Source organism: Dermacentor silvarum, chromosome 5 (genome assembly GCF_013339745.2).
Source record: "Dermacentor silvarum isolate Dsil-2018 chromosome 5, BIME_Dsil_1.4, whole genome shotgun sequence".
Classification (NCBI taxonomy): domain Eukaryota; kingdom Metazoa; phylum Arthropoda; class Arachnida; order Ixodida; family Ixodidae; genus Dermacentor; species Dermacentor silvarum.
In genome coordinates this window covers 80,438,514-80,463,573 of record NC_051158.1, presented here as the reverse complement: position 1 = coordinate 80,463,573, position 25,060 = coordinate 80,438,514, and the positions used below count along the sequence as shown (strand labels likewise).

Genomic DNA, 25,060 nt, shown 5'->3' with positions numbered 1-25,060 from the left:
ACTTCGACGTCTGACTGTCGTCCATGTCACCATTGCCGTCTTGCCTCCGTCGTCACGCAGTCGCTTTACGAACTTTGTTACTACAAGAATGTCATATTATTGTTGTCATGTCAACGCCGTCACACCGGCTTCATCGATCTAAAGACGTCATTCCTTGTTCATCAATCTATCGTAATCATGCCAGCGCCATTCTATCCTTATATTTGCCTGTGCCGTGCAATCGTCGATATTGCGTCGTTCTGAGACAGTACGTTTAACGCGTCCGTTGTCATACCATCGTATACACGCCATTGTGATCGTGCCACCATGGTTATTCCAGCTTCGTCATCCGGTTGTCTTCGTACGCTCGTCAGCAGCCTACTGTGTTCATGTCGTCGTTCTCAAGCTCTAATTGCTCTAATGGCGGCTACGCGAGCTTGAAAAAGCAACAGCGGGTTGAATTCCGTCAACATCATCTTTCTGATACGAAACTGGGTCGCAACGCTGAGAGAAGCCTTAACGAAACATACAGCGTTAACGAAACATACAAACAAAGCGAAATGTACTCCCTTCTATCACTGATTCGAAATGTGAACAGAATCGTCTGCACGGCTTACAAGTACTAATAGAAACAGAAACACAGAAAACTCACTGTAAATCCTGTTAACACGTGCACGAAGTACGTTTACTTATAGGCAGCGCGTCGTACTATAAGTAGTGAGATTGCATCCGCCCTTTTCGTTTTCGCCTTTCTTACGCAGGTCCAAAGTTAGTTGTTATGTGCATAATAAACATTTACTAAACACGTAATTAGAGACGTTGTGCCTCATACACACTTCACAATACTCTAAATACTCGTATTGCCGGAAATCTGCGATGTCTTGTTTGTTGAACATTGGCGGGCACTGGATTTCTACGCTCCACATCAGCACGAAACACGCAAGGATACAACCACCTGCATTTTCACGGGGCATATCCACGGGGTGAATGATGATGAGTGGGCGAAGCTCCGGAGGGAATCATCGGATCTCCCGCTTAAGGGGACGCTAGCACAAACGCGTTAGAAACGTGCAGTACTCTCTAGTAAGGGGGAGCGTCCACAGCGTTTTACGCAGCCATTCACACATGCCGGAACGTGCACCGCGTTTGCCGACGCCATCACATGACTGCTGAGAGAGTATACCCCCGTATTCATAAACGCTCCTCGGCGCCAACCTTTCCCTTTCCCTCAAGAACCACTTATCACTTGAACTTGACTTGCCACCGCCTTGGGCAGCGCGTTCGAAACGCGTTGAAGGTAAGGCGGAGAGGCCACAGCGTCTTACACCAGCTTCTTACACGGGCCGTAACGCTCTAGCACAAACGCGTTAGAAACGCGCTAGAAACGCGGCCTTTCGTTAATGTTGGGTATTTATAGCCATCGTTGTGCGTTTGTCCATGTCCGCTTCGTGGCGTAGTGAAAATATTCCCGGAACGCTTACGGGGTTTTTTAAGGAGGTTGTCTCCACTGTGCGCTTCCTAAGTGTACGTTTTTCAAAGGATTACCTGAGTTCTGTCCAAAGAAAAAAGCTGTACAGGGATCTACGCGACACTGAATTTCCGGTTCCTTTATATAGATCCCTTTACAGAGGTAGCCAGGGCCAAAATGTACTAAAAAGGGTAAAGCGTATGCAAATTCCACCAGGGGTAAAAACCTTTTTTTTCAAGGTTCATACAGGAACGCTTTCAGTAAAGACGTTTTTGAAGGAAAAGGGTGTTTTTGTACCGTGGGGAACACATTACTTAATCTGTAATCAACCCGAGACAATTGACCATGTTTTTCTACATTGTTGGGAGGGAGTGTTCTTGTGGGATGTTTTACAAAGGACAGTCAAAAAAGAATTCCCTCTAGATCCCTACGGTATCAGATATCTAGCGATTGAAAACGACGATGGGCTTCCTTTTGATCTGGTAATGCTCGTTGGCCTTCGCAGTATCTGGCGCGCTAGAATGGCGGGCTATTACTGTGACCCAGACGCACGACCTGCGCGAATGTACTTCCGAGAGAGTATAAATGCCTTTCTGGAGGTGCAGAAAGCGCATGAATGCGCCCCGGAGTGGTTGTCAAGGTTAGAACCTTTGGCAACATTAAGAGAATTTTGATGTGATTGCAATCATGCTGGTTGGTAAATGTTACATATGATTTTCACGTGCTACTTCGTTGAACTGGGCTGTTGATAAATGAGTGAATTTTGCACTTGAGACAATAAAGAAAAAAAAAAATGCTTCGTGGCGTAGTGGGCTAACGCCGCGCGCTCGGAAGCGAGGGGTCCCTGGTTCGATTCCGCGCTACGGACACAACTTCGGAATTTTTTTCTCAGACTAGTTACACACTACTACTACTACTACGACGGGTACGGAACGGGTGCCGCTATAAGGAGCTTCGCCCCTAAAAAGCGCGCCTGAGGATATATAACGCCTTTAAAAGGTGTGACTATATTTTATTAATCGGATTTCATGAAAAAACAGCTGTGCCAATAACTTAAATATTATTCAACGTAAACCATTTCACCGAACTTGGAAGCATTAGTTTGAGGAGGTAGTAATTTAATCGTCAATAAGTTCGCATAGCTTGGTGCGCCGCGGTGGGTGGAAATCAATGACGCCAAATGTGGTGTACCTTCCCATCGTAAATGTTCCTTTAGGTCGACCTCCCAATAAAGACGCGCCTGTTGAGTCGTGCCTCAGGGGTCTTTGCTTTCTCGTTGATCCAGCTAAGGTTCACCTCTAAAGTTCTTCAATTTACCTCGCAGATCAAAGTAGCCTCGCTAATGTACGAAAGCAGGCTGGTCCGAAATCGCAGTCCTTGCACATTCTCAACCAGCCAAGCTTTCCTTGAATGGTTCAAATGGATGAAATAGGTAAATTTTAACGCGAACGTAGCCGAACTAAATTTATTGCAACATGACAAGTTCAGCGAAAACAACTTAACTGGGTACTCATTTACGTAGGGCATATTTTATACTATACCTAATCAACAAGGTTTGTCCAATCGCGTTTCTTGCGCGGCCATGTGTGTCAAAATAATAAATCTAGCTATGAAGAAAAGTGGCTAAATCATCAGCAATAAAAGCCTGCAAGCCATGTTGTACCAGAATCTCCCGAATAGTTTATAGAGAAAAAGAGAGAAAGCAGGGAGAACAAAAGCAGGGAGGTCAACTTACCAACAACTTAATACGCGTAACTCTCATCAGTTAATAAAACAGAATTGCGGTCACTGAGGGAGTCAAGATGAGTTTCGACGTTTCGGAACCCGCACGGGTTCCTTTTTCACAATTCAGCAGACAAAGGTTGTAGTCGGTTTATATGCGCGACACGTGATGAAGAGAGCGAAGATAAACGTGGGGCATGGGGCCATCTGTCCGGTCGACCGTGTTAGATGTCACCTGTAGCATTACAGACTCAAGCAGAAACCTTGCTGTCACGTCCTTCTGTTTTGCAGTAATTGATGCGTTTTCCCAGTTCATTGCGTGACTTTATTTTGGCGCGTGTCCCGCGAGCGCGTTTGATAGTCTGATCAGTACGCATATCGGCTGCCCATGAAATCACCCAAGTAGCCCTATAGCCATATCCAAAGAACGAGGTGGGTGTCCGGTACTTGGGTAGTTCATGGCGTCCTCTAGCGTTGGAGCATTGATGGAAATTATATAATGTGCAAGGGCCGCTCCAAGTTCTCGTAGATGCGAGCAGATAGGAGGGTAAGAATTAGATGGCGTTTACTTACTTAGTCTTACCAGAATCACACTGAGATATAGAAAGAAGCTTTGTAGATAGAAGCTATGTACAGGCAGCATATTACATGTCAACGATAACAGTAAGAAACGTGGTATTAGTTTCTGAAAAAAAAATAGCGCCGTTGCTTCATTTACAAGTGAAAGTTTTTATTTTACTCAGAGTGCACCGCAATGAAGGCATCGGCTGTTCATGAGCTCTTTCAAATAAAACAAAGTAAATAAAATAACTTCGAACAGCAGTCGGTCTAAACGCATATAAATAAACGGTTGGACTTCTGGGGGTATTGCAGTACGTTTTCTTGTTAAAGCAGTTTCTGAAAGAATTAAATCTAGAGTGGGGGCGAGCAATCAAATTTCTACCCATGCCTTTTTCACAGCTGCTGGTCGCACATCATATGCAGGCTTCAAACAACTTCATGGAACCTGCGCATATAAAAAGAAATGTTAATTTGAGTTTATGTAGAACTACATCTTAATGCGACCGTATTTGAAGTATTACCCCAATGTTAAATTATAAATAATTATATAAGAAAAACGTTCACTTTGCAAGTAGATTAGCATATGCAGTGCTAAAGGTACATTGCAAGTATTTCCATCCTATAAAAGATCAAATAATGTGATGAAGATGTGCCTCAGCCAACAATCCGGAAACCTACATTTCTTTCCCACCTAATCCCCAACAGCGGCCGAGAGCCATCCCCTTCCTTGAAATAAAGGCTTTTCTCCTTCAAACACATTTTCTTAGTGTCCTTATAGGGCAGTTGTAAGTTGCGCTAAGAGGCAGCTCTAACTCGGCGCCAAATTTGATGCTGCCTATCAAAATACCCGCAACACAAAGTGATGTTTCGATAAGACAACCCCGGGCATATCTGAATAAAAGTTGTTGCGTTCCTGAGAGAAAGATACATTCTAGAGACTGTAGAAAGCAGGATTTTAGTTTGGAACATGAAATTGGTTAAGAAATTGTCAGAACCTGGCAATTTTTAAGTAAATAGAAGCACGAAGTTTAGAAATCTGTAACGATCGCAGTTCTGTAAGCTGCCTATGTTAAAGCATCTAAGGTGGGAAAAAATCTTATTTATGAATTTTCAGCTTACGTGCATTCATTTTAATGTTTGCAAAGGTTTTCCAAAAGTCTTTTCCAATACTCACAAGTAAGTGGTATTGCAGACAGCGCTGTATCATTTAAATGTATTATTAGGTGTAGTTGGCAAAACTGCGGTATAAAAACTGCGGTTAATAACACATTTACAAGTTTAATAGCCTTTGTAATTTCTTAGATTCATAAATTTTTGGCAAGAATGAGCCGCGTAAATAAAGAATATGCTTCTAACATGCACTGCATTTTACATTTTCCTTTATATAGCAAACCTCATCAAATTACATTTAGTGCATGTCAAAAACCGATTTCACTCTTTCTATGTATTTAGATGGGAGCCCGTGAAATAAAGCTTCCTGTTAAGATGAACGCCTACTGCAGGTTTACTCACCAATGAGCAAGAAGAAGGCCGGAAAATTCGCCTGTTTCAAGTGATAGAAACCAATAGCATTCATGTTTTACAATCTAAACCGTTGGTGCGTAAAAATGCAGTGACATGTTCTATAAGTTTTCACGTATATACCGGAGGTTGCAGTCTGTTCCTGTTATCGTGTGTGTTAAAACAGACGTGGGCTTTTGAAGGATGGTGAAAGGAAGCATGCTGTGAAACCTGCTGATTTTAAAGGAAAGCTTATGGTTTACTTTGAAAGAAGCGTAACGCTTCATTTTGCATGTTGTTATGTGAGTGTTGAATATATCACTCTAAACCTTCAAACGACACATGCTATACGAGCGCCGTCATCTTCAAGACATAAATACATTCTCTCAGATAAAAGGTGTATATGTTCTACTAAAAGAACGTTTTTTCCTGCTCAAGGTGCTGCTTTATTCGCAGACATTAGTACCTCAAGCAATGATGCAATTTGAATATTAGATAAAAAGCTCTCGCAAACCTATTTTAGCTAGGACCAATAATACCGCCAGGCTTTACAATCTTCTGAGCCTTTCGTGTCTGAAGCGTACAGCAGCCGTCTGTGGCGGCCAAATTATCTCTCCAGTGGAAGTAATAGAGAACTATATCCGGATAAAGTACCGAGCTTAGCTTCGTTCCATTTCATGATAGCTTAAATTGTGTGTACGATATTGTTAGGACTGTTCTCCGTGAATGTTTTTGAAACAATACCATGACCTTGAATTACCTGTCAGAGGCATTCGTGAAAGCCCAATTAGTTCTCCAAATGTCGCAGTCTGCAATGACCTAACTGTCTTTCCGGCAGGAGAGTTTTTCTGGGTGATATATGGTGTACTCTGAATAACCCCGCCAATGTAACGCTCACGAAACTTTTAACAATCATTAGTAAGAAATTTTCTAATAAAATTACAACTAACGTTGACCACGGTGATGTGATTCTATAACGTGCACACACGTACGATTTCAAAGTAAGTTTTAAAACTAAACAGCAAAGCCCAATTGTTCATGTTTGCCTGGTCGATAAGTATTTACGAAATACTTAATTTATCAGTTACTCTGTATTGGATTTTTAGGCTTATAGCAAATCACGAGCAACGCTTGTTTAAAGGCATATTTGTCTTAATATACTTGATTATGCAGTTTATGAAGACCCAGTGTCTATTGTACTCTTCCTGATACATTTGCAACGCAGAGGAACAGTGCCGGCTAAATTCTGAATAGGTATGAATTAAGCATTTTTACACGTATCACCTGCATGGTTGTGTTACTTATTTATCAACGTCGGCAATGTCTCAAACCCAATATTAAAGTTTATCCGAGCAGGCGTTTCGGGCTGGTATCACCTCGTTCCTCAGTGGTTAAACGAAGAATAGCAAGCAGTTTAGCATTGTCATAGATAAAGGCCTGAACTTTTTTTCCACCATCGCTGGACCACTGCGGAAAGAGCAAAGTTTGATTAGAATAACCCGGTACAATAAATTGAGGTTACTGGTTAGGCACCTTATATATAGATAACTGGAAAAGCCTATGCTTTGCCCGATACTTTGTTTTTTATTCTGTACAGCACTGATAGGCATCCTTGTTATAGAGATACCCGCTGACGAATTTACAACTTTTGAAGTAGCCTGTACACGTCCTCTTTTTGTTCACACACTGTAAACTGTCTAATCTGTAAAGCTTTCGGCGTTTGTTAAGACGACAATTTAATATGTCATTTAAACGTTAGCGCAAAATTTTCTGTTAAACAAAAACTGAGCAAGAAGACAATATTCGAACACTGTAGACGCCTTCCTGTCAAAGAATCACTCATAGCCTCTATTAGACAATTATTTGTAAATCTGCCAATCAAGCTGATAGCGTCAACAAGTAATTAGGTCATCACACTGAGCCTGCTTCTATGCTAAGGAGTCGCAAGAGAAAAAAGGGGAACGCGATGGAAGCAGGAAAAGGTCATTTTTCCTGAGCGCCTATTATTCCGGCTTGGTTTACGTTTCTACTATTTACTCTTGAGGAGCAGTGATTGTAGCAGATGTATGAAATCCAGTCTCGCTTAAAATTCCGCATGGGAGATATCACTGTGAATTGCTGTTTAGCAAAAAAATAGTTTTTCTCAATATATGTGGGGTTTTCAAAATACATTAACCTACTCGTTCAATATCCATTTTTGGGACAGAAAACTGTTCTCGCCACGGATTTTTGTGGCCTCCATCACGGAAGTGAATATTTTATTGCCAATTTAACGTCGTAAATAAATACAGCATATCGCAGACCTGTGTGAGCTTGCTGTTAACACTTTATATCACCGAGATGTTCGAGACAAAGTGGCATAAATTAGCCACCATGTCACCCTAAATACAGGAAGAATTTACCATGGCCCTGTTAGGTCGCAAAAAGCTTTGTGCAAAAACATTCAATCGAAAAAATTTGTAGGTCCTGATTGCTTGCGACCAAGCCAGGTGAAAATATTAAAACCAAGTTGTACCATCTGGCTATCTAAAGAAGATAAAATACCACGTATATTATGCTACATAGTGTAACGTATAGTATGACGTGGCGTGGAAGAAAGCTTACCGAAACTGCTATAGGTAACATTCTTCCCGGTAGCGAACACATTCCATGTCATCCTCCTTGAGATACACAACGCCATCTTTGCAGTGGCACAAACCTCCAACATTGCAGCTTGGCTTATTGCAGTCACATCGGAGGCAGCCGCTTCGGCTCGAAAAGCGCTTGTGCCTGGTAAGAGAGAGAGAGAGAGAGAGCAAGCGAGTAAGGAAAGGCAGGGAGGTTAACAAGAAGTGAGTTTCCGGTTTGCTACCCTACACTGGGGTGGGTAAGAGTTGATAAAAAAGGCATAATACTGATTGTTTTAGTATGACGTGGCGTGGAAGCATGAAACCTTACCGAAACTGGCTTTTCCTTCGATGCTTTAGGTAACAATCTTGCCGAATACGAACACATCCCATGCCACTGCCCTTATACACAACGCCATCATTGCAATGGCACAAAGCTCCAACATTGCAGCTGGACTTATCGCAGTCACATAGCAGGCAGCCGCTGTGGTGGGCAAAGTGCTTGTGCCTAACAAAAGAGTTGTATAAAAACATAACAATTATTGTTTAATTGGTTAATTACCTGAGCAAAAGCGTTATTTCCCGTAGAAGTCATTATTTCGCTTACGAACAATCTACATATATCAGGTCGATTTAAAGCGTCAGCCTTCTTGGTGCAGTTCAAGCATTATACAGGTGCCCACTGGCTATGTTTGCATCTATGTGTGTTTGCATCTAATCATTTTCCCGCCTAGCTTGGTCACAGGCTAGTCCGTGCTCGAATGGCTAGCGCATTCTGTCGCTGTGCCGAGGTAACAGGCTTCGAAACAAGCGGTAAGACACACTTGGTTCGCTCAGTACGTGCGAATGTGTACATACGTGCCGCTTTTCAACGAACCTCTTCCACAGCGACATGGGGCACTATGGACGCGGGATTGGTAGATGCCACTTTTTGAAGAAACTCTTTTACGCCGACTTAGAGCACTAAATATGTGCCACCCGGTTGGGGCTGGTGTTCTTTAACCTCTCTGCATGATGTCAATCTTCGGTAACTAGATGTGTGCCACTGAGAATGTGCCACTCTACAATGACGAAAAAGATGCATAAGATTGCTCCGACACTGGGCGAAATTGAAGCCACGTCTCGGGTGTTCCTCAACGACAGCAACCCGATGCATTAGCAGGCTGCGCAACAAATGCACTGCGTATGCAGCGTTTTTCAATTAAAACCTTTCACACCATCACTTTAACTAGCTGAGCCATGAATGCAGTGGGTATGTGCCGCTCTTCAATGAACACCTCGCGAACCTGGGTCACTGAGTATGTGCCATTGAGTGCGCGGGAAGCGAGGGAACAATTCTCAGCGTTCGCAGGCGCCCCACGCTTCTCGTCACGGAGGCCACGCGCCGAGTCCACGAGAGCGCCAATAGATGACTCAGTGTGTCAAAAAGTTGCGGCAGAACCTGCCTCACGACGACAGTCGACGGTAATGCATTAGCAATGTATCAATATACACTGCAGCGGGACTGCTCTTCCGCGCATGCGTAAGAACACTCCGCACCATCTCGCGCCGCCAGCGTAAATCATAGGTGCTGCGTCAGAAATGCATGGCGCGTCGGTGCGTGCGAACGCGGAGGAACACGTCACGCGGCAACTGCGCTCCTCTCTGGCGCTTCCATCTGGGCACGCTGCGCCATCTAGTAGCATTGACGAGAAGTCTGTGCGTGGACTCCGCGAACAGAAGGGGGGCGCGTTGCCCGTTGGCGCTTTCGAACGCTTCGAATTCTACTTCGCTGGGCCACAGGCTCAGTGGCAGATCATTAATGACACAAGTTTGCGAGAGGTTAATTGAAGAGCGGCACATATGCCCAGTGCACTCAAGGGGCAGCTCGCTAAAGCGTTGGCGTGAAAGGCGTTCCTCGAACAGCGGCACGTACCCAGGGTATTTGTGGGGCAGCCTGCTAATGCGCGAGGTTACTGTCTTTGGGGGACCCTTGTGGACATGGGCTTGTTTCCAGTCAGCATCGGAGGAACTTAAGGGATCTTTATTGTGATTGCGCAGTTTCACATTCCCAGTAGCACATACCTAGTTGCCCAAGTTGGCATCGCGGACGTTGATTAAAAAGTGGTACACACTTCTCGCACATACCAAATGACCCACGCTTGCATCAAAGAGGTTCATTAGAGAACATCATAGATTGAGTGGTACATACGCAGTACTCCAAGTCGGCGTCAAAGTGTTTCTTCGAACAGCGATACCCATTCAGTGCTGCGTCTACAGCCACCTATGTCGGCCTGACAAGGGTTCGTTGAAGAGCTGCGCGTACGAACACATCGACAGATTCTCGGTGACCCAATTTTTCCGCAAAATTAACGTAGTTTGTTTTGTGAAATCTGTAAAGCTCGAGTTTATGGGTTACTTTTCGGTGCTGTTAGTGGCTACTGCATATTTCCATTCATTAACTGCTTGTATTGTGTTTTGACTAGGATGTGCACCGAGACAACTTCGGTAGTCTTCATGTGGCTTGAAACAGGCATCCGCGCTTACAAAACTTACGCACGTCACTATACGCGGTGACAGCTTAAGCGTAAAAAGCCCCCCCCCCCCCCTCCCCAAAGAAAGGGGGGGGGGGAGAAGGGGAGGATGTTCTGTAAGGTACCCCATGCTAAATAATATTTCTGAAAATGAAGCTGTGCCCAGTACGAGTAAATATGGGCAGAAATGAGCCATAAGTACGGTGATTGATGCTCATAGCATGCTGCGTTCTTTTTTGGCTCTGAGTCTTATTATCTTCCGTGTCTATCATATGAGAAAACATTTCTAAAATCAAGGCCCCTTTCTTGCAGCAAGATGGTTGAACGCGAAGCTTTCTCCCAAGCAAATTGAATCAAAGCCAAAGTCAAAAGCCAACGACCACACAAAGAACCCAAGAAATGCTGGGCGACCCGATGCGATATATATGTGATTTGATTACTTGTTTTGGATTGTATTTTTTGAACGTTGAAGTTGAATGAAGACATATTACGTTAAGTTTCATAGCCTTTATTTTCGATCATGTAGTCATTAATTACACGCACACACTCACACTTTCACGGACGACTCTACACTTGCACAATATGGCCTTGTGATCGCTGTGGTAGACGGTCAGGGGCTCTGCCGTTGCCAATACACGGGATCTGCCTTACGAGCATGATCGCGCTCGCGCTTACGTTCGCGTATGACAGCCTCTTCTGTCGCACGCTGCACCCGTGGCCTACCCATGGTGAAGGCCGCGAATGTATTCCGTGGCGCGCGTAATGCAATGCAGATTTATACAGTTCTGTCTGGGCAGCGTAGCGTTGCAGTTCCCAGTGTTCTTATCTGTGACAGTGCGCAGATGCGCAGATAGTTCGATGGTGTAAGTTGGCTTTCCTGCAGTGCCCTTTTGGTGCTCACGGACGCATCAGTGAGACATAGAAAGCTTCGCTTTATTATGATTTAGCCCATTTTTTCTACACACAAGATACTTGTTGGTATTGTTGCGTAGACTGTGGAACGCAAAGCTGTTTGTCGGCTTGTAGTGAGCTGTCATGCCGTACATTGAACAAAAACCCATAGGGAAACTTTATGAGGCCCTCTATTCTAGCTGGAAAGAATTGCTGAATCCATATGCCTATTTTTTGTAACGTTTTATAAACTGACCGCACCAAGCGTAGTGGTTTCGGATGGACGTTTGCGTCAGTACATTTCTACAGGCACCTGAGTAATTGTCGAAGTGAAATTGAAATCCGGGTAATGTAGTTTATGTTGTATCCCACATGTGCCTATACACTACTATTTTGTGGATTGCTTCAAAAAATTGTTGGTACAAATAAGATTAGATTACAAGAGAACGCTAAGTATGTTATTCAGCATCTTAATTTAGCACCGATATAAGTTTCCTTATTTTGACAGAGCACAGTTATTATCAATCATGAATACCTGTCGTCTCTACAAATCACCAATCAGATGGATCGCAGTCTTCTTCGTACTAAGCGCACCAGCTGCTGCCCTTATAGTAAAGATTTGCTTCAATGCAATCACATTTAACTTTTGCACTCCTGCTCGCCGTTGGTACATTCACAGTTTGTACACCCATGTATCGCGGCCTTATTTTTCCTGGATAAATTGTATTGGCAAGAATACAATTCTAGATATTAAAAGCGTGCTGTACAGTGCAAAATTCTAGCACTTATAAAAAGACAGCGAAATATTTCGCTACATTTAGAGCCGGTGTCATTTGCCTGGTAAAAGAATAGTGTCGTTCGCCATGATCCCCTTCACCGTCACCTCGCCAGAAAGGTTTCTTGACTCGGCGATTCTATTCGAACGAACGGACCAAAAGTAGTGTGTCACCTAGACAAGCAGCCACTCTATATCAGAACGTCGGCTCTGAGTTTTCAAAGAAAGACTGCTATGTCAAAAGCGTTCCTGGATAAAACTACTTTTCGTTACATGTCAAAGTGTGTGAGTTTATTGGTACAAGCAGGGAAGTGACAAACTGTTTTGGGGAAACGTACATAATAAATCCATCATAATTCGACGTGCAACGCCGGGCTACTACTCAGGCACGTTTTCCCCGCTATATTTCTCCGTTGCATTAAGCAAAACAGAAGAAATATTTCTGCCGAAGAGTAATTGTGAGTGTGGCCGTAGCGTTCCTACGACGTCATTTTTTTCACCTTTCAGGACCTTTAATCCTAGCTGGCGAGCATGCTGTGAGCCCAGCTGAAAGGAGGCCTTGCACGATTTCCCGCCCACTTTTTAACAAACACCGTGTGGTGAAGAAGGGCAAGCGTAACAGAACAATGCTTGCAGGTGCGCATGCTGAAGGGAAAGCACCATTGTTTACGATGTCGGATACACGTGCGTTTTGCGTTGAGACACTTGTACAGTCGATCGCTTGCAGGAGACGCTCTAGAATTAGCTGTAAAATTTGTATCGTGTTTAGACCCTTGTACACGCCGGTCTGCTATAGAGGCACGTTACGAAGGCCACATGTGTGTCGGTACGCTGAACGACTGTTGAACAAACTAAGTCAGCCATGCGCAGAGCAGTTGCTGCTCGTGCAAACCACCGAGCGGGTGTTAGCGCAAAGTATTTCGCGCGTTGGTCTCCTCAGAAAAATGAAGAGACCAATGAGGTGATGATCGGACTAGAACCGTCCTGCAACTGACTTGCGCAACTGACATCGGAAACTGACGCCCTGCTGCCTACTAGGAGGGTTTTCAAGCGAAGCTTGTATTGCCTCACAAGTGTCGGTGCCGTTTAAGGTGTGACCGCCAAAAAAAAAAAAAACCGTCCCGCGCAAGTGAACGAAAACGGCGGGAAAGGCTAATAATTTCAAGCGAAGCTTGTATTGCCTCACAAGTGTCGGCGGTGGTGGGGGTGGTAGTGTCACGCTGAAAAGTGGGCCGATCCTGGCGAAAGTGCAGAAAACAATACCAATACAACCTACCAATACAACCAATATTAGTAAAACATGTGCGGCAATGTGTTATTTCACGTACTCACGGCTCTTTATTGTACAAGCGAGAGAAAAGAAACCTGGGCTTTCCGTAGACAATTATTACCCTAAACTTACTCTTTGGAAACTTCGTACTTGAATGAAAACGAAAGAAGCTGGGAGTACCTTGCATTTTACTTGCAATTAGCTTCCATTGACAGGGCCTGTCCAACTCTAACTGCGTGAAATAATAGTTACGCTGTGAACCACACGAGGGATCTGACTCCGGCATTGACTTAAAATATGAATAAATGCAATGCGAATGTGATAAATGCATCTAGCAATGCCAAAAGCGCTGATTACGTTCTAAAATTGTATGAGCTAGTTATTTATTAAACGCAAAACTAAATCGCACAGTAAGAAACGCTAGCATGTGCGCACATTTATAACTTTAACTTTAAAGAACCAAGCTAAAACTTCCATGTTCAGACACAAAAACGAATTTGTTCTAGCATAATTGAAAACGTGGATGGAGAAAAGCGTTAATTCATACTGAAAACCGCGTGCCAGACGTAGCCGTCCCAAACATTTCATTCGAGATTCAACGCACTTCATAGGATCGATTACGGGGGTGCACGACGCCATCTCTGCAGTGGCACTTTGTACCAATAGCGAAGCTGCTTCTACCGCAGTCGCAAAGCAGGCATTTGCTGCTGTTTGCAAACTGCTTGTGCGTGCAAATAGAGAAACAAACTGTCGTGGTATCTCATTGGCATAGCGCCCCATCACGTTACACTAAATTGTGGGAATTGCGATGGTTGCAATACCTTTTATCTGTGAATAATAACGCGCTTCTGGCAATTCTGCACAGAAGTAGAATGATCGCGCAAGACGAGGATTGGTAATTTAGGGACAGTTACGTCAACAGTCTTCATCACAAGTGTGCCTAACTGGTAACGAAAGACACAATAAATGTCAGGGTGTTGAACCGAAGAAAAAAGTCCGCCTCCATTTCACCCTGTGAAAGCGGATGTACAGCGAAGCTGTTGCGAACGTTATACATGATCAACCAACGCTAGACGATGTTACACGTGCACCACTACTAAAGCCCCTCCATCAGCTTACGCTTTTTTTTTTTTTACAGCGAAGCTGTTCAGGGCTAGGTTTCCGAGGATCGCGTCGACGTGTAGAAAAAGACTATCATCATCTGCATTGGCTCGAGCGCCGTCGTGTTTTAGAGCGCACGGCCCGTCCTCCCTCCTCACCGGCTGAGCGTCCGCTCTCTTCTCTTGCGCCAGTCAACCTTCTTTTATGCCGCGTTCCCCCCTGAGCAGAGTTGGGCCTGGCTGCGAGGCTAGCGCGGCAAGCCTGCTGGAAGCTGCGCCCGACTAGAGTTGAGCCCTGCTGGGAGGCTTGCGAGGCTAGGCCGGCGACGCGCGCTCTCTCCCTCGCCCCTCCGGCTGCTCCGTGTGCTTCTATTGACAGGACCACTGCTAAATAGGCGAGGAGGGCGCGGCGCGGCGACCCGAGCGGTGCCCGCTCTCCGGCTGCGGCGCATGCGCGCAGCCCTGCCTGTCTCGGCCGCCTGTGCCGCCGGCTCTCTCCGGGCTCCAGCCTGTCTCCGAAAAAAAGTAGTTCAACGGAGGAGTGAGGTGAGAGAGGAGTTCGCGTTAGCGTTGGTTGTATATAATGCTCATTCACTCTAGGCCGACACGATACCGAACTGTTGACAACAGCGGTTTACAGGACGTTAAACGCTGTGGCCAACAGTTCAAAGGAAGAAAAACGATGTCGTCAACAGTCGGCAGACCGAAATCGGTGTCATGTTGGCCTAGTGTGAATGAGCCTATACGGAGCTTTGGTGAAGGACTCTTGTCTAGGAACGTTTTACAAAAGGGTGAGGAATGTGCTATGAACACCGTCGCCCGTGGACGCCGAGCCAGTTCTTTCAGAGCCAGGCATTGTATAGCCATCGTCTAAATGTTAAAATTGTGCTATTTGGAGCCGCCACTGAAGCCTTATTCCCGAGTACGTAGCGAAGTGGTCGGTTTACCCTTTTGTAGAAAAATTCAACATAGCTAATCCCCAATATAGCCCCACCATAGCAAATCCCACCAGAGCGCCAGCTTCGCAGGGTGTGTAGGGCTATGAAGTAGCGCCAACCTTTGAGGAGCCGCCGCCTCCTATTTATGGTTCGCCAGTTCCGGTAGGAAGTTTCTGAGCTGCTTTCTTCCGTCCTGGGCTTGCATGTTGTTTCCGCGCTCGCCGAGAACACATACGATCAAGTGGCGGCGGCGGAAAGGCCGGCAGAAACATCATGATGTCGGCTGTTATACATGAGTCATCGAAGGTTCCAGCCCACGTGTCTTCCAGAAAGGACTCCGCAATTCCCGTCGTGCATACACGCACTGAGATTACGCAAGGTTCGGTGACAACAGACAGTGGATAGAACCATCGATAACATTTGTTGGTAAAACGTGGGCACTCTAGAAATACAAACAAGTACACGTATCAATATAGCATTGAGTTACGTTTTCCTTTTTGACAAAGGACAGTTAAGATCGATCATGAAAATTTGACATCTCTACGACTCACCAATCAGGTCGATCGCAGTCTTCTTCGTACTGGGCGCACCAGCTGCTGCCCTTATAGTAAAGAGTTCCGTCAACGCATTCACATTTCGCTTTGTAATATGTACACTCCGGCTTTCCGCTTGGACATTCACAGCTAGCACATTCACGACTGGCGACCTTCTTTTTCCTGGAATAATTGTATGAAGAAGAATGGAATCCTAGCCATTAAAAGCCTGCTGTCGAGAACAACCTTCTAGCACTTCTAGAAAGACAGGTAATTATTGCGCTACACGTACAGCTGTCATACGCATGAGATAAATGCATTCCGGATACATTGAAATGGTGTTGTTCGTGATTTACTCCGTTACCACGACCCCATCAGAAAGGCGCCTCGGCTCAGTTGTCCTCTTCGACTGAATCGAATCAAAGGCAACGTCTCATCCAGAAAAGCAGCCACTGTATTTTGAAAAGTCGGCTCTGAGCATTCTATAGAAAAATAATGTTTCGAAAATGTCATTTGACACAACTACCTGTCGTTACGCGTGAAAGTGTTACTTCACTAGTTTAAATAGAGATGTAATAGAAGTGTATTGATGCAACGTACATAATACATCAGTCATCAATAAAGGTGCAACGCCTGTCTACTACTCATACATACGCAAACCGCGCTTTATTTCTTGTGTTGCAATAAAGCAGAACAGAAATAGCAGTAATGCTACAGAAAACGTATGTGCAAGAATCCCTTTCCGGCGAAGCACATACAAACGGCGTGCTCATGCACATAATTGGCATCTCCAGGCTTCGGAATGTGAAGAGCTAGGCTTTAGAAGTTCTCTTGTCCGCGTGAGCCTTTCCGCGTCCGCTTTTCCGTATTTAATTGAGAAGAGGGTATCACAATTTCGTGGGCAGATGTGCTTCCTCGTTCGCCGATATAGAAGCCCGGCACTCAAATATTTCCTTATTTGTTTGCTATTTCCACCCTTCTATCCGGCTGAAGTTCTCATTTGTTAGGAGAGAACTAAAAACGCGTACAATATTCAGTTAATGTTCCCGATAAATGTGTTTGTATATTAACTAATTACTAAACTTTATATCGTTATACTTACAGCCGTTATGGCAACACTACGTTGACGAACACATTCGAAAACATCAGTTTCAAATATTTCCCGCACGCTATTTCCTGCTTGATTTCTTTGTACGACTTCAAGAAAAAGGCCTGCAATATAAAAGTTATGCATATCCCATGCACTGCAGGAACCAAGGTTATGCGAGGCATTTTACAACTAGCTGACTATTCAGGATCCTTTGGGGTACTTCTAATAGTGATCAATAACGTGCTTGTGCAAAGCAAACACTTGCGCGTATTTCGTGCTAGCCTGTCAGCTACGACAGGAGCAAGACGACGGCGACAACTATGGCGTATACGACGATGGCATGACGGCGGTTTTGATTTTACTCCGGCGAAGAAAGAGTTACAACCTTTTCCGTTACTACACTTGGGCCGATACTGAGTGTGGCACAATGCAACCTAGAGTCTTCGTAGCACTATCTGCTACGATGAAAGGACTGGGGAACGCAGAACTATCCCGAATGCAGTTCAGTCTAACAGTGTCCCAAAAGCACTACCGCGTAACGAGGAAAGAATGGGAGAAACTTGCATGTTCTTCTAACGGGAGCAGAGGTCATCAACGCGATTATGTTTTATTCTGTTGTGTGGGTCGGCCGTACCACTATGGTGTCTTTTCCAAGGGCTTTGAGAGTAAGCGAATGCTCCAAGAACTTGAGGGCTCTATATCAGTAGAGACATGAGCTGACAGCAACTCTTCGATCAAAAGCCTCCAAGCAAACGTTAGTGGTGCTTCAAGAAATTCAACTGAAAGGACTGAGATGTTTGATCATAGATCCCAGCAAATTTAAAATCCAGTTAAAGGGGTACTGATTGCCGAGTGATAAAACATATCGAGAGGATATTTGATTTGCGCGAAAAAAATGAGTGTGATTTAGCGGTAAGTGGGAGAGAAATGCGTCAGTATGGCATCCCACCTCTTTGAGGTAACGGATTCTTGACTTAAACTGCAGTCACCCCATTGCAAAATGTTCTTCAGCAATGCACTCGACACACGCCCTGCCTCTTTGAGGATCGAAGTGCAACTGACGATGGTGCGGAGCAGAGCACCATCAGACGCACTATATATATATATATATATATATGTATACATAAAGCGATCAAAGAACAGGACATGAGAACAGCAGGCAGTGTTAGCAGCGTTGGCAGTGTTTCAACCAGAGCAGCCCAGGCATTCGCGAGCTCGCGCCTTTCCAGAGAAGCCAATGTCCTTGCAGCGCCGAGCATTCCTTTCCTGAGACATAGTATCAGTGGGTAGTAACACGGCTTCAGGCGCTGTTCGTGGACAGTTTCACGACCACGACAGCGTTGGTCTGTAGTTGGCGTGACAGGCTCGACGATATAGTTCACAGGGGATGTCTGCGCTACAACATGGTAGGGTCCGTAATATTTGGAGAGAAGCTTGGATGAGAGGCTTGTCATTCATCGACACATTCGTATTTTTCATCAACATCGGCGCATGTAAGTTCTTCATTAGCACATTGACATGTAGCACAGTCTGGGCGACTCAATGTGCTCCTTCCCCTAGGAATTTTGATGCCAATTATAGCAGTTTATAACAAATTGTGCATCCCTGTTGTGCTGCAGAGCGCATATAATTCTTTAATCAGTTTCTGCACTCTTCAATATTATGCAAGGAAATTTTGGAGGGCGCTTAAACTTTGCCTTTAAGAGTGGAACGCTATATCACTCAAAGATGCCTGACTGCTTCTCACGCTTCCCAGCAACTGCAGCTTATGTAACCGTAATGTTTACCGCGAAACGCTGCAGCGAACGCTATGCAAGAAGGCGAGCTTTCTGGCAGAAAGGCGGCTTCTTGCATGAGACGATCCCGGAGATAGTGAATAGCTGCACCAAAACAATTACATTATTTTCTGGTTTCTGTTGTTTCGCAGTTTGAATATTTCAGGCAGGGAAGATTTACCATAATAGGCATGCGCATTCGGTATTTTGTTTCATGGCACTTGTTTGTGGCCTGTCATTCTTAAAATTTTGAGGAATAACTTTGTCAAGAATGTAAGACAGGGTAAGAGCAACGTTAGTGATGAAGTGGTGTTGTAATAAAACCCGCATATACCGCATCTCATATCGCAAGGCGTGGTGTATACATATACCTAAATACATCCGGGAATTTTCGCTCACGCACAACTCAGCTGACGCCCACACTGACACCGGACTTTCTCTTGTTAAAAGAGCCATTTTGTTGCCATTATGTATGCGCTTCACGAATGGTGTGCAGCATTTGTGAGAATTTTATGCTTCGAAATACATTCGGTAAAGCGATATTGCTGCATGTCAAGCGCTGAATGGAAAAGAGATTGCAGATAGCGTTTAGTTTTTATGCTAATGGTCATGCCCGGGCAAATGTAAAAGTAGTTAAACAATAAATTAGGTAGAGCGTCTTTTCGAAATAAGGTAATTAGATAACGTACTTGTATGGCTCTTGGTTGTAGTAGCTTCTGTCAAAATTATTTGCATTAACATTTGGTGAGCTTACCACGACGAAAGAGAAAGCCAAAGGAAGCAGAAACATTTTCATGCTCGTCTTAGAGAGAAGTCGGTGCAGTTCTGCATTAGAGAGCGCGAACAGGTCGTAAACTTAATTTCATTCCATTGTTTCCGCATGGTGAAAGAAAATGGACTCAAACTTGTTTGTCGGCTTTGAGTATTCGGATAATTTTTCATATATTTTATTGTGCCTCTTTTAAATTACCCACCACGGACGAAATAATTTTGCACGTTTGCAAAGCCTCGAGCCACAGCTGCAGTCTCCGCTCCTATTTTGCCGTAGTATCTCGTGGGCTCCATATAGAGAATGCCTTCCTACTCTTTGGTAAATTCAAGATTTTGACGTGCAGCCGATGACTAGGGGGCGGCCATGATCATTTCGTTCCCGAGCCGATAGAAAAATGTCTCACCAATAGCCTTTTTTTTCGATTTTCCGGTAACCTGTGTTTATTTCTCAACCCTATACAAACGTATTACTCTCTGCGCCAGGAATACTTTGCGTGCAGAAACTCGCTGTCATAACGCTTGAGTGAGCGTGACGGCAGCCGCGTGCAAATTGGCCTTCGTGCTGCCGCTCGCATAAACACGAGCTAAGCCGCAAAAACATAGCGCAGGGCGGACTCTGTCCCCGCCGCTGATGAATTTCAAGATAGAGCGGCCCGGGCAGGCACATTCGAGATGTCTAGCGACATACCCTATTCCTGAAGTCACGCTTATTTAACATGAGTAGTGGTAATTCTGACACTTTTTTTGCTTCGGTTAGACGGCACATGTTCCGATGTCGGCTCACTTTGCTATTGCAGCGCTTGCCAAGGTCGCCCATGAGCATGGTGGCATGAGGACGCACTACGACGCTGACGCAGTGACGATAGAACGACGACGAAGGAGTGATATCGATGAGAGGACAAAGGCGGTATAACGACTACGGCATGGCGACGATGAGATGTCGATTCTTAAATTATTGTGTGGTGTAACAACTGCGTCATGACGACAACATGGATATTGAGATGACGACAGCTGTATGGCAGGACGACAATGGTATAACGGCAACCCGATCAAGATGAAATAGGTATAGGCACGCTCGTAGCGGCTGAAGTAGGCAAAGAATGCTATTCGCATTAAAAAGTGCACATAGCGAGTCATATTGAGTGAGGCGAATAAATGTGCCATGTGCTGGAGATCCCATGTTCGAATCCCGCCATCACTCATGTATATTGAAAAGCCCCAGAACGAAGCGAGAGAGCAACCTGGTGCCTGCTTGCCTGCCTGCCTGCCTGCCAATCCTTGCAGCTAGCAAGGACATGTAGGCTAACATGTCGGGGGACACAATGAGGTCCTTCACAAGAAGACCCTCTGTGAGGTGTTGTATTAGGTTCGTCATTGGGCAAAAGGAACGGCACCCCGGCAGCCATCACAGAACGGACGTGATGAGGTGCTCTGCCAAAGGCGTGGCAAGTATCGCGCCTCCTTGAAGCACGAGACGACGCAGACGGGAAACCGTCCGCGTCCCGCACTACTCACTCAACAATTAGATAACCCAGCCAAACGAACTTTGCATCCCTGGAGGCCTGCCGCGCATGCTCAGCCAAGCGGGAATGGTGGCGGCGGCAATGCCAACGTCGTGTTGAAGCCTCGAGCTTTCGTAGGATTACTATTGCAATAACAAAGGAAGAAAGAGAACAAACACAAGCGAAAGACGAGATGTGCCTGTCACGCAGGCCTGCAGGCTAAGTTTTCTGACGGTGAGATTATAGCCTTGTCGAGAGGGCTATCCGCGTCTTACGCTTGGGAACATTGTAATGCTCGCGTTCTCGGATATAAGAGTCGCGTTCCTAGCCAGCCGTAGCCTCTTCCGGGGTTGTGTCTTGTGGCAGAGGAGGATTAGGTCTTCCTTGCGCCCAGACGACAGCACGTACGCCTGTAACAAGTGTTGTGCGATTGCTTTAATATGATAAGTTGTATTTTGGGCACTTGCTGTTACTTTACCGGCTGGGGAGGGCCCGTAGTGCCTTTGGGCTCGGTTGCCATTTATGACCCCAAGGAGAAACGACGCCTCTGTTTCACAAAGTGGTGTCAGGAATGAAGCGGATGCTAGATGCCGATTTGAGAAGGTAAGCTTAATTGACCCCCCTGCGTAGCGAATTATCCATTGATTGCTCCAAGTCAACTGCCAGAGGAGCAGCAGCGGAAAAGAGATCTACGACAATGTCATTCTAAGGTGCGAGGAAAGTCACCTCGGCCGTTCCGCAGCATTGACTGTCAGCGGGGTTGGGTGTCTAGCTTAGTTGAGAACGGCTTGCGAACTTGGGCGTTGTGCCTAATGATGGTGTCCCGAGCTCCTGAGCAATTGAAACAGCGCGCCACGCGTTGTTAGAGTGCGTGGCAGCGGGGTAAATGTAGCTAGTTGTTTAACGCATGCTGCAGATCCACGCAGGCCCTGGTTTGCACGTCTTGTGGTGGCATCCACAATGTCTGTTCTTTATGGTGGCCGCTGCACTGTGGAAGCACATCAACACCCCATGACGGCAGCATATGGGCACGTATGGTCTTCTGGAATTATATGTCCCAGTAGCTAGAAATATAGGTCGAAAACCAGTTTATTCGACGGTGGTCGACATGCTTCACCTTAGTGCGCAATGGTAGGCTAGAAATGCATTTAGTACCATAATAGCCTGGTGTCTCGAACATCGTTAGCGCTTTCTCTTTCTTTTCGTTTAACGTTTGCAAGATTAGTAGGTAATACGATGCCACCTTACTCATATAATATCATGTTTTATCAGTACGAAGTCGTTTATATTGTCACCCTTTGTCATGCAGTATTGCATTAAATAAAAAAAATTGCTACCTGTTGGTAATACTCTACTAAAGATAATGTGTATAGCACTAATGTATTAGTACAAAATGCCCAATTTAACTATATGAATCGACCATTGCAAATTGCGGTAGCAATTATATGGGCACTCCAGGCGCATTTCTGCCGTCGCCGTGAGCTTTCGTATAAAGTCCAAGGGTGATAAAATTGTCGCGCGTCTTATGTGCGAGTGGAAAGCGTGCGAGAAGGAGCCGGCGATCGCGGCTAAATCTCGCGCACGTGAGAGGAATGCAGTAAGGAAGCGCGCCGTCTTCCAGTCACACGCAACGCTCCGGGGGGGGGGGGGGGGGGGGGTTAACGAGCGGGAGAGGGGCGCGTTCTACCCGTGGCGGCCGGAGCGCGCCCGCCTGGCCGCAAGGCCCTGGGGGGAGGGTAGGGCTGCGCCCGCCCGCCCGGCCGCTGTATCTTGAAAGCCATATGCGGCGGAGACACAGTCCGCTTTTCGCTGTGTTTTCGTGGCTTAGTTCGCGTTGATGCGAGCGGCGGCTCCAATGTCAATTCGCTCGCTAGTATGGTAGCGCATACTCACTCCAGCGTACTGACAGCCAGTTTTCGCAGTCATCGAGTGAGATGCGTTCATGTTTGTTTCTGCGCGCCTGACACCATGCTTGCTCATTTAGTTGGTATGCCTATGTTTACACGTTTATTCGGCCGGTAAAACTAGTATTCTTACTTAGTGTACATGTCCACTAATTTTCTATCGCAATCAATGCTTCGCCTTGCGGGCGAAACTGCGCCTTGTTTTCTTTAGCCTGTGGCGATGGCTAAGGTAGGGATGGCGAGATGGCCTGACGAAGACAAAGACCGCTGCTGTGTGTCGTCGATACGAGATCGATCGTCGTCAGCGTAACGACGTGGGCTGACGGACGTACAAGGCGAACCCAATTTCTAGCACGTAACGGATGTCGCAATGTTTGCAAATAATTCAAAAAATTCAGTTTCTCGAGCTGTTTTTTCTGCCGCGGAAGATAGTGTGCTTTTACAAATCTGCTCCTGCGCATAACCAATACGTCTTCTTGTTTTCACAATATAGATGCATGACAGCGAACAGCTGTACGCGCTATTCGCACAAAGCAATATCTTTACGCCCACTGGACACAGAAGTGTAGCTGGGGATATCTGCAAATTGTACTGAACATGTTTTCTGCTGCTCGACAGACCAAAAGAAGCTAGTGATATCAATTGAGGATATAAACCATCTGCATGCTCATAAATTGGCGTACATTGTGGAGAGTATCGTATGAGCGTTATACAGCAAAAGACGAGAACACATTTCTTCTGTATGATTTGTGCCGCTGGCCTAATATATTTATAGATGAGTGTATTTAATTTCCTGGTATTTGTACTCCTGATTACAGCTACATTAGCGCTAGGACGGAGAGGAAACAGTGAAGAAAGAAGACCTGTGAAAGGTAATGCACTATGAAATAATCGGTAATGCGTGTTGTTTTTCTGAATTACACTTGGAAACAAAATTACGCTTTCTTAGTAAATATGAGTATTTCATGAGCATTAATTTATCCTAAAATTATACATGATTATCTTTTTTGTAAGCAAGAATGCTAAAATCTATCTGATTTGGAATGAAAAATATTTGCTGGCTCTAGAGCCCATGCGACGAAAGTAACGGCACCAAAAATAAGCGGAGATCAATAATGAGCCGAATCACTTGGCCCATTTCTAATCTATGGACATTGCAGTTTTGAAGTTTTCTGTTTGACTTAGTTGTAACACATTAGTTCCTCCTTAAAAAAATCTTTAGTAATGCTGCAAAACTTCACAGTCACCGCGACCACCGTCATGGTGTCCTTGTATAGAAGATTGATGGAAGGCCCGAGCGACAAGACCTCCGTCTCTGGAGGCTTTGTTTGGTTGCAAAAACGACAGTCCATTCCTCTTACGCCGCTCAATTGGCTCTGTGGGATTCAGGAGGGCGTTCTGGCTTCCGCTGTTGCCATGATCATTGCGTGCACACACATTACCGTTTCTTTTGAGCAGATGTGCGCATGCCACAACGTCGTGCACACACTGGTCTGAGCGTTACGCACAGCAAGCGTCGATCTAAAACCATCTTGTCGTTTCTTTGAGCACTGGAAGACACCGACCACTTTTCGACGGTCCTAATTCATGCCTAAAATATTGACTTCGGCGAGTTGGTAACGCTTCATCTTAATGCAAAACTCATCTGATGCACCATCGAAATGTGACTTTCGTTGCGCCGGTGCTGGCGTCAGCGTTGGGACACTCCTTGTATTTGTAAGGGCGCGTGCTGTGCTTGTTGCGCTGCAGCCATTGTTTGGCGTGTTGCATCGCACGATGCTGCCTCCGCGTATTGTTGGAAAACGCTGCGAGAGTAAGCTCGAGCGCAACACTAAAGCATGATCTTGTGTTCAATGCTTCGCATTCGTTCGTACTACATATTTGTGTTACTTAATATAGGGGCATCAACTTCTGGCTCATTGCTAGACGTTCCCGTTACGTGTTCTGCTTATTGCCCCAGTTTTAATCCTCACCCATCTTGCTGCCGTTTCTTTTTCTCTGCCCATTCCCCAACCGCCGATGATAAAGCTGGAAGAATGTATGACAGGCCTCCCTCTCTGCGTTTCTTATCATCAAATTCTCCCTTCCTAGTTATGGCGAAACTCCCGCATGAAGGTTTTCGCCAAACTGATATGCTATTATGTCACACTACCAGACATATA

At 45.4% G+C, this 25,060-nt stretch overlaps 1 protein-coding gene across 1 annotated transcript; it reads right to left on the bottom strand.

Moving 5' to 3' along the window:
- Positions 1-7,842: 7,842 nt before the first annotated feature.
- Positions 7,843-19,522, bottom strand: LOC125945719 (uncharacterized). The gene is made up of 4 exons (XM_049667973.1): positions 19,411-19,522; positions 15,875-16,039; positions 8,168-8,344; positions 7,843-7,999 (listed from the first exon to the last, which is right to left on the bottom strand). The coding sequence occupies exons 1-4, from the start codon at positions 19,515-19,517 to the stop codon at positions 7,843-7,845; spliced, it is 606 nt and encodes a 201-aa protein (XP_049523930.1). The 5' UTR covers positions 19,518-19,522.
- Between the last annotated feature and the right edge of the window lie 5,538 nt (positions 19,523-25,060).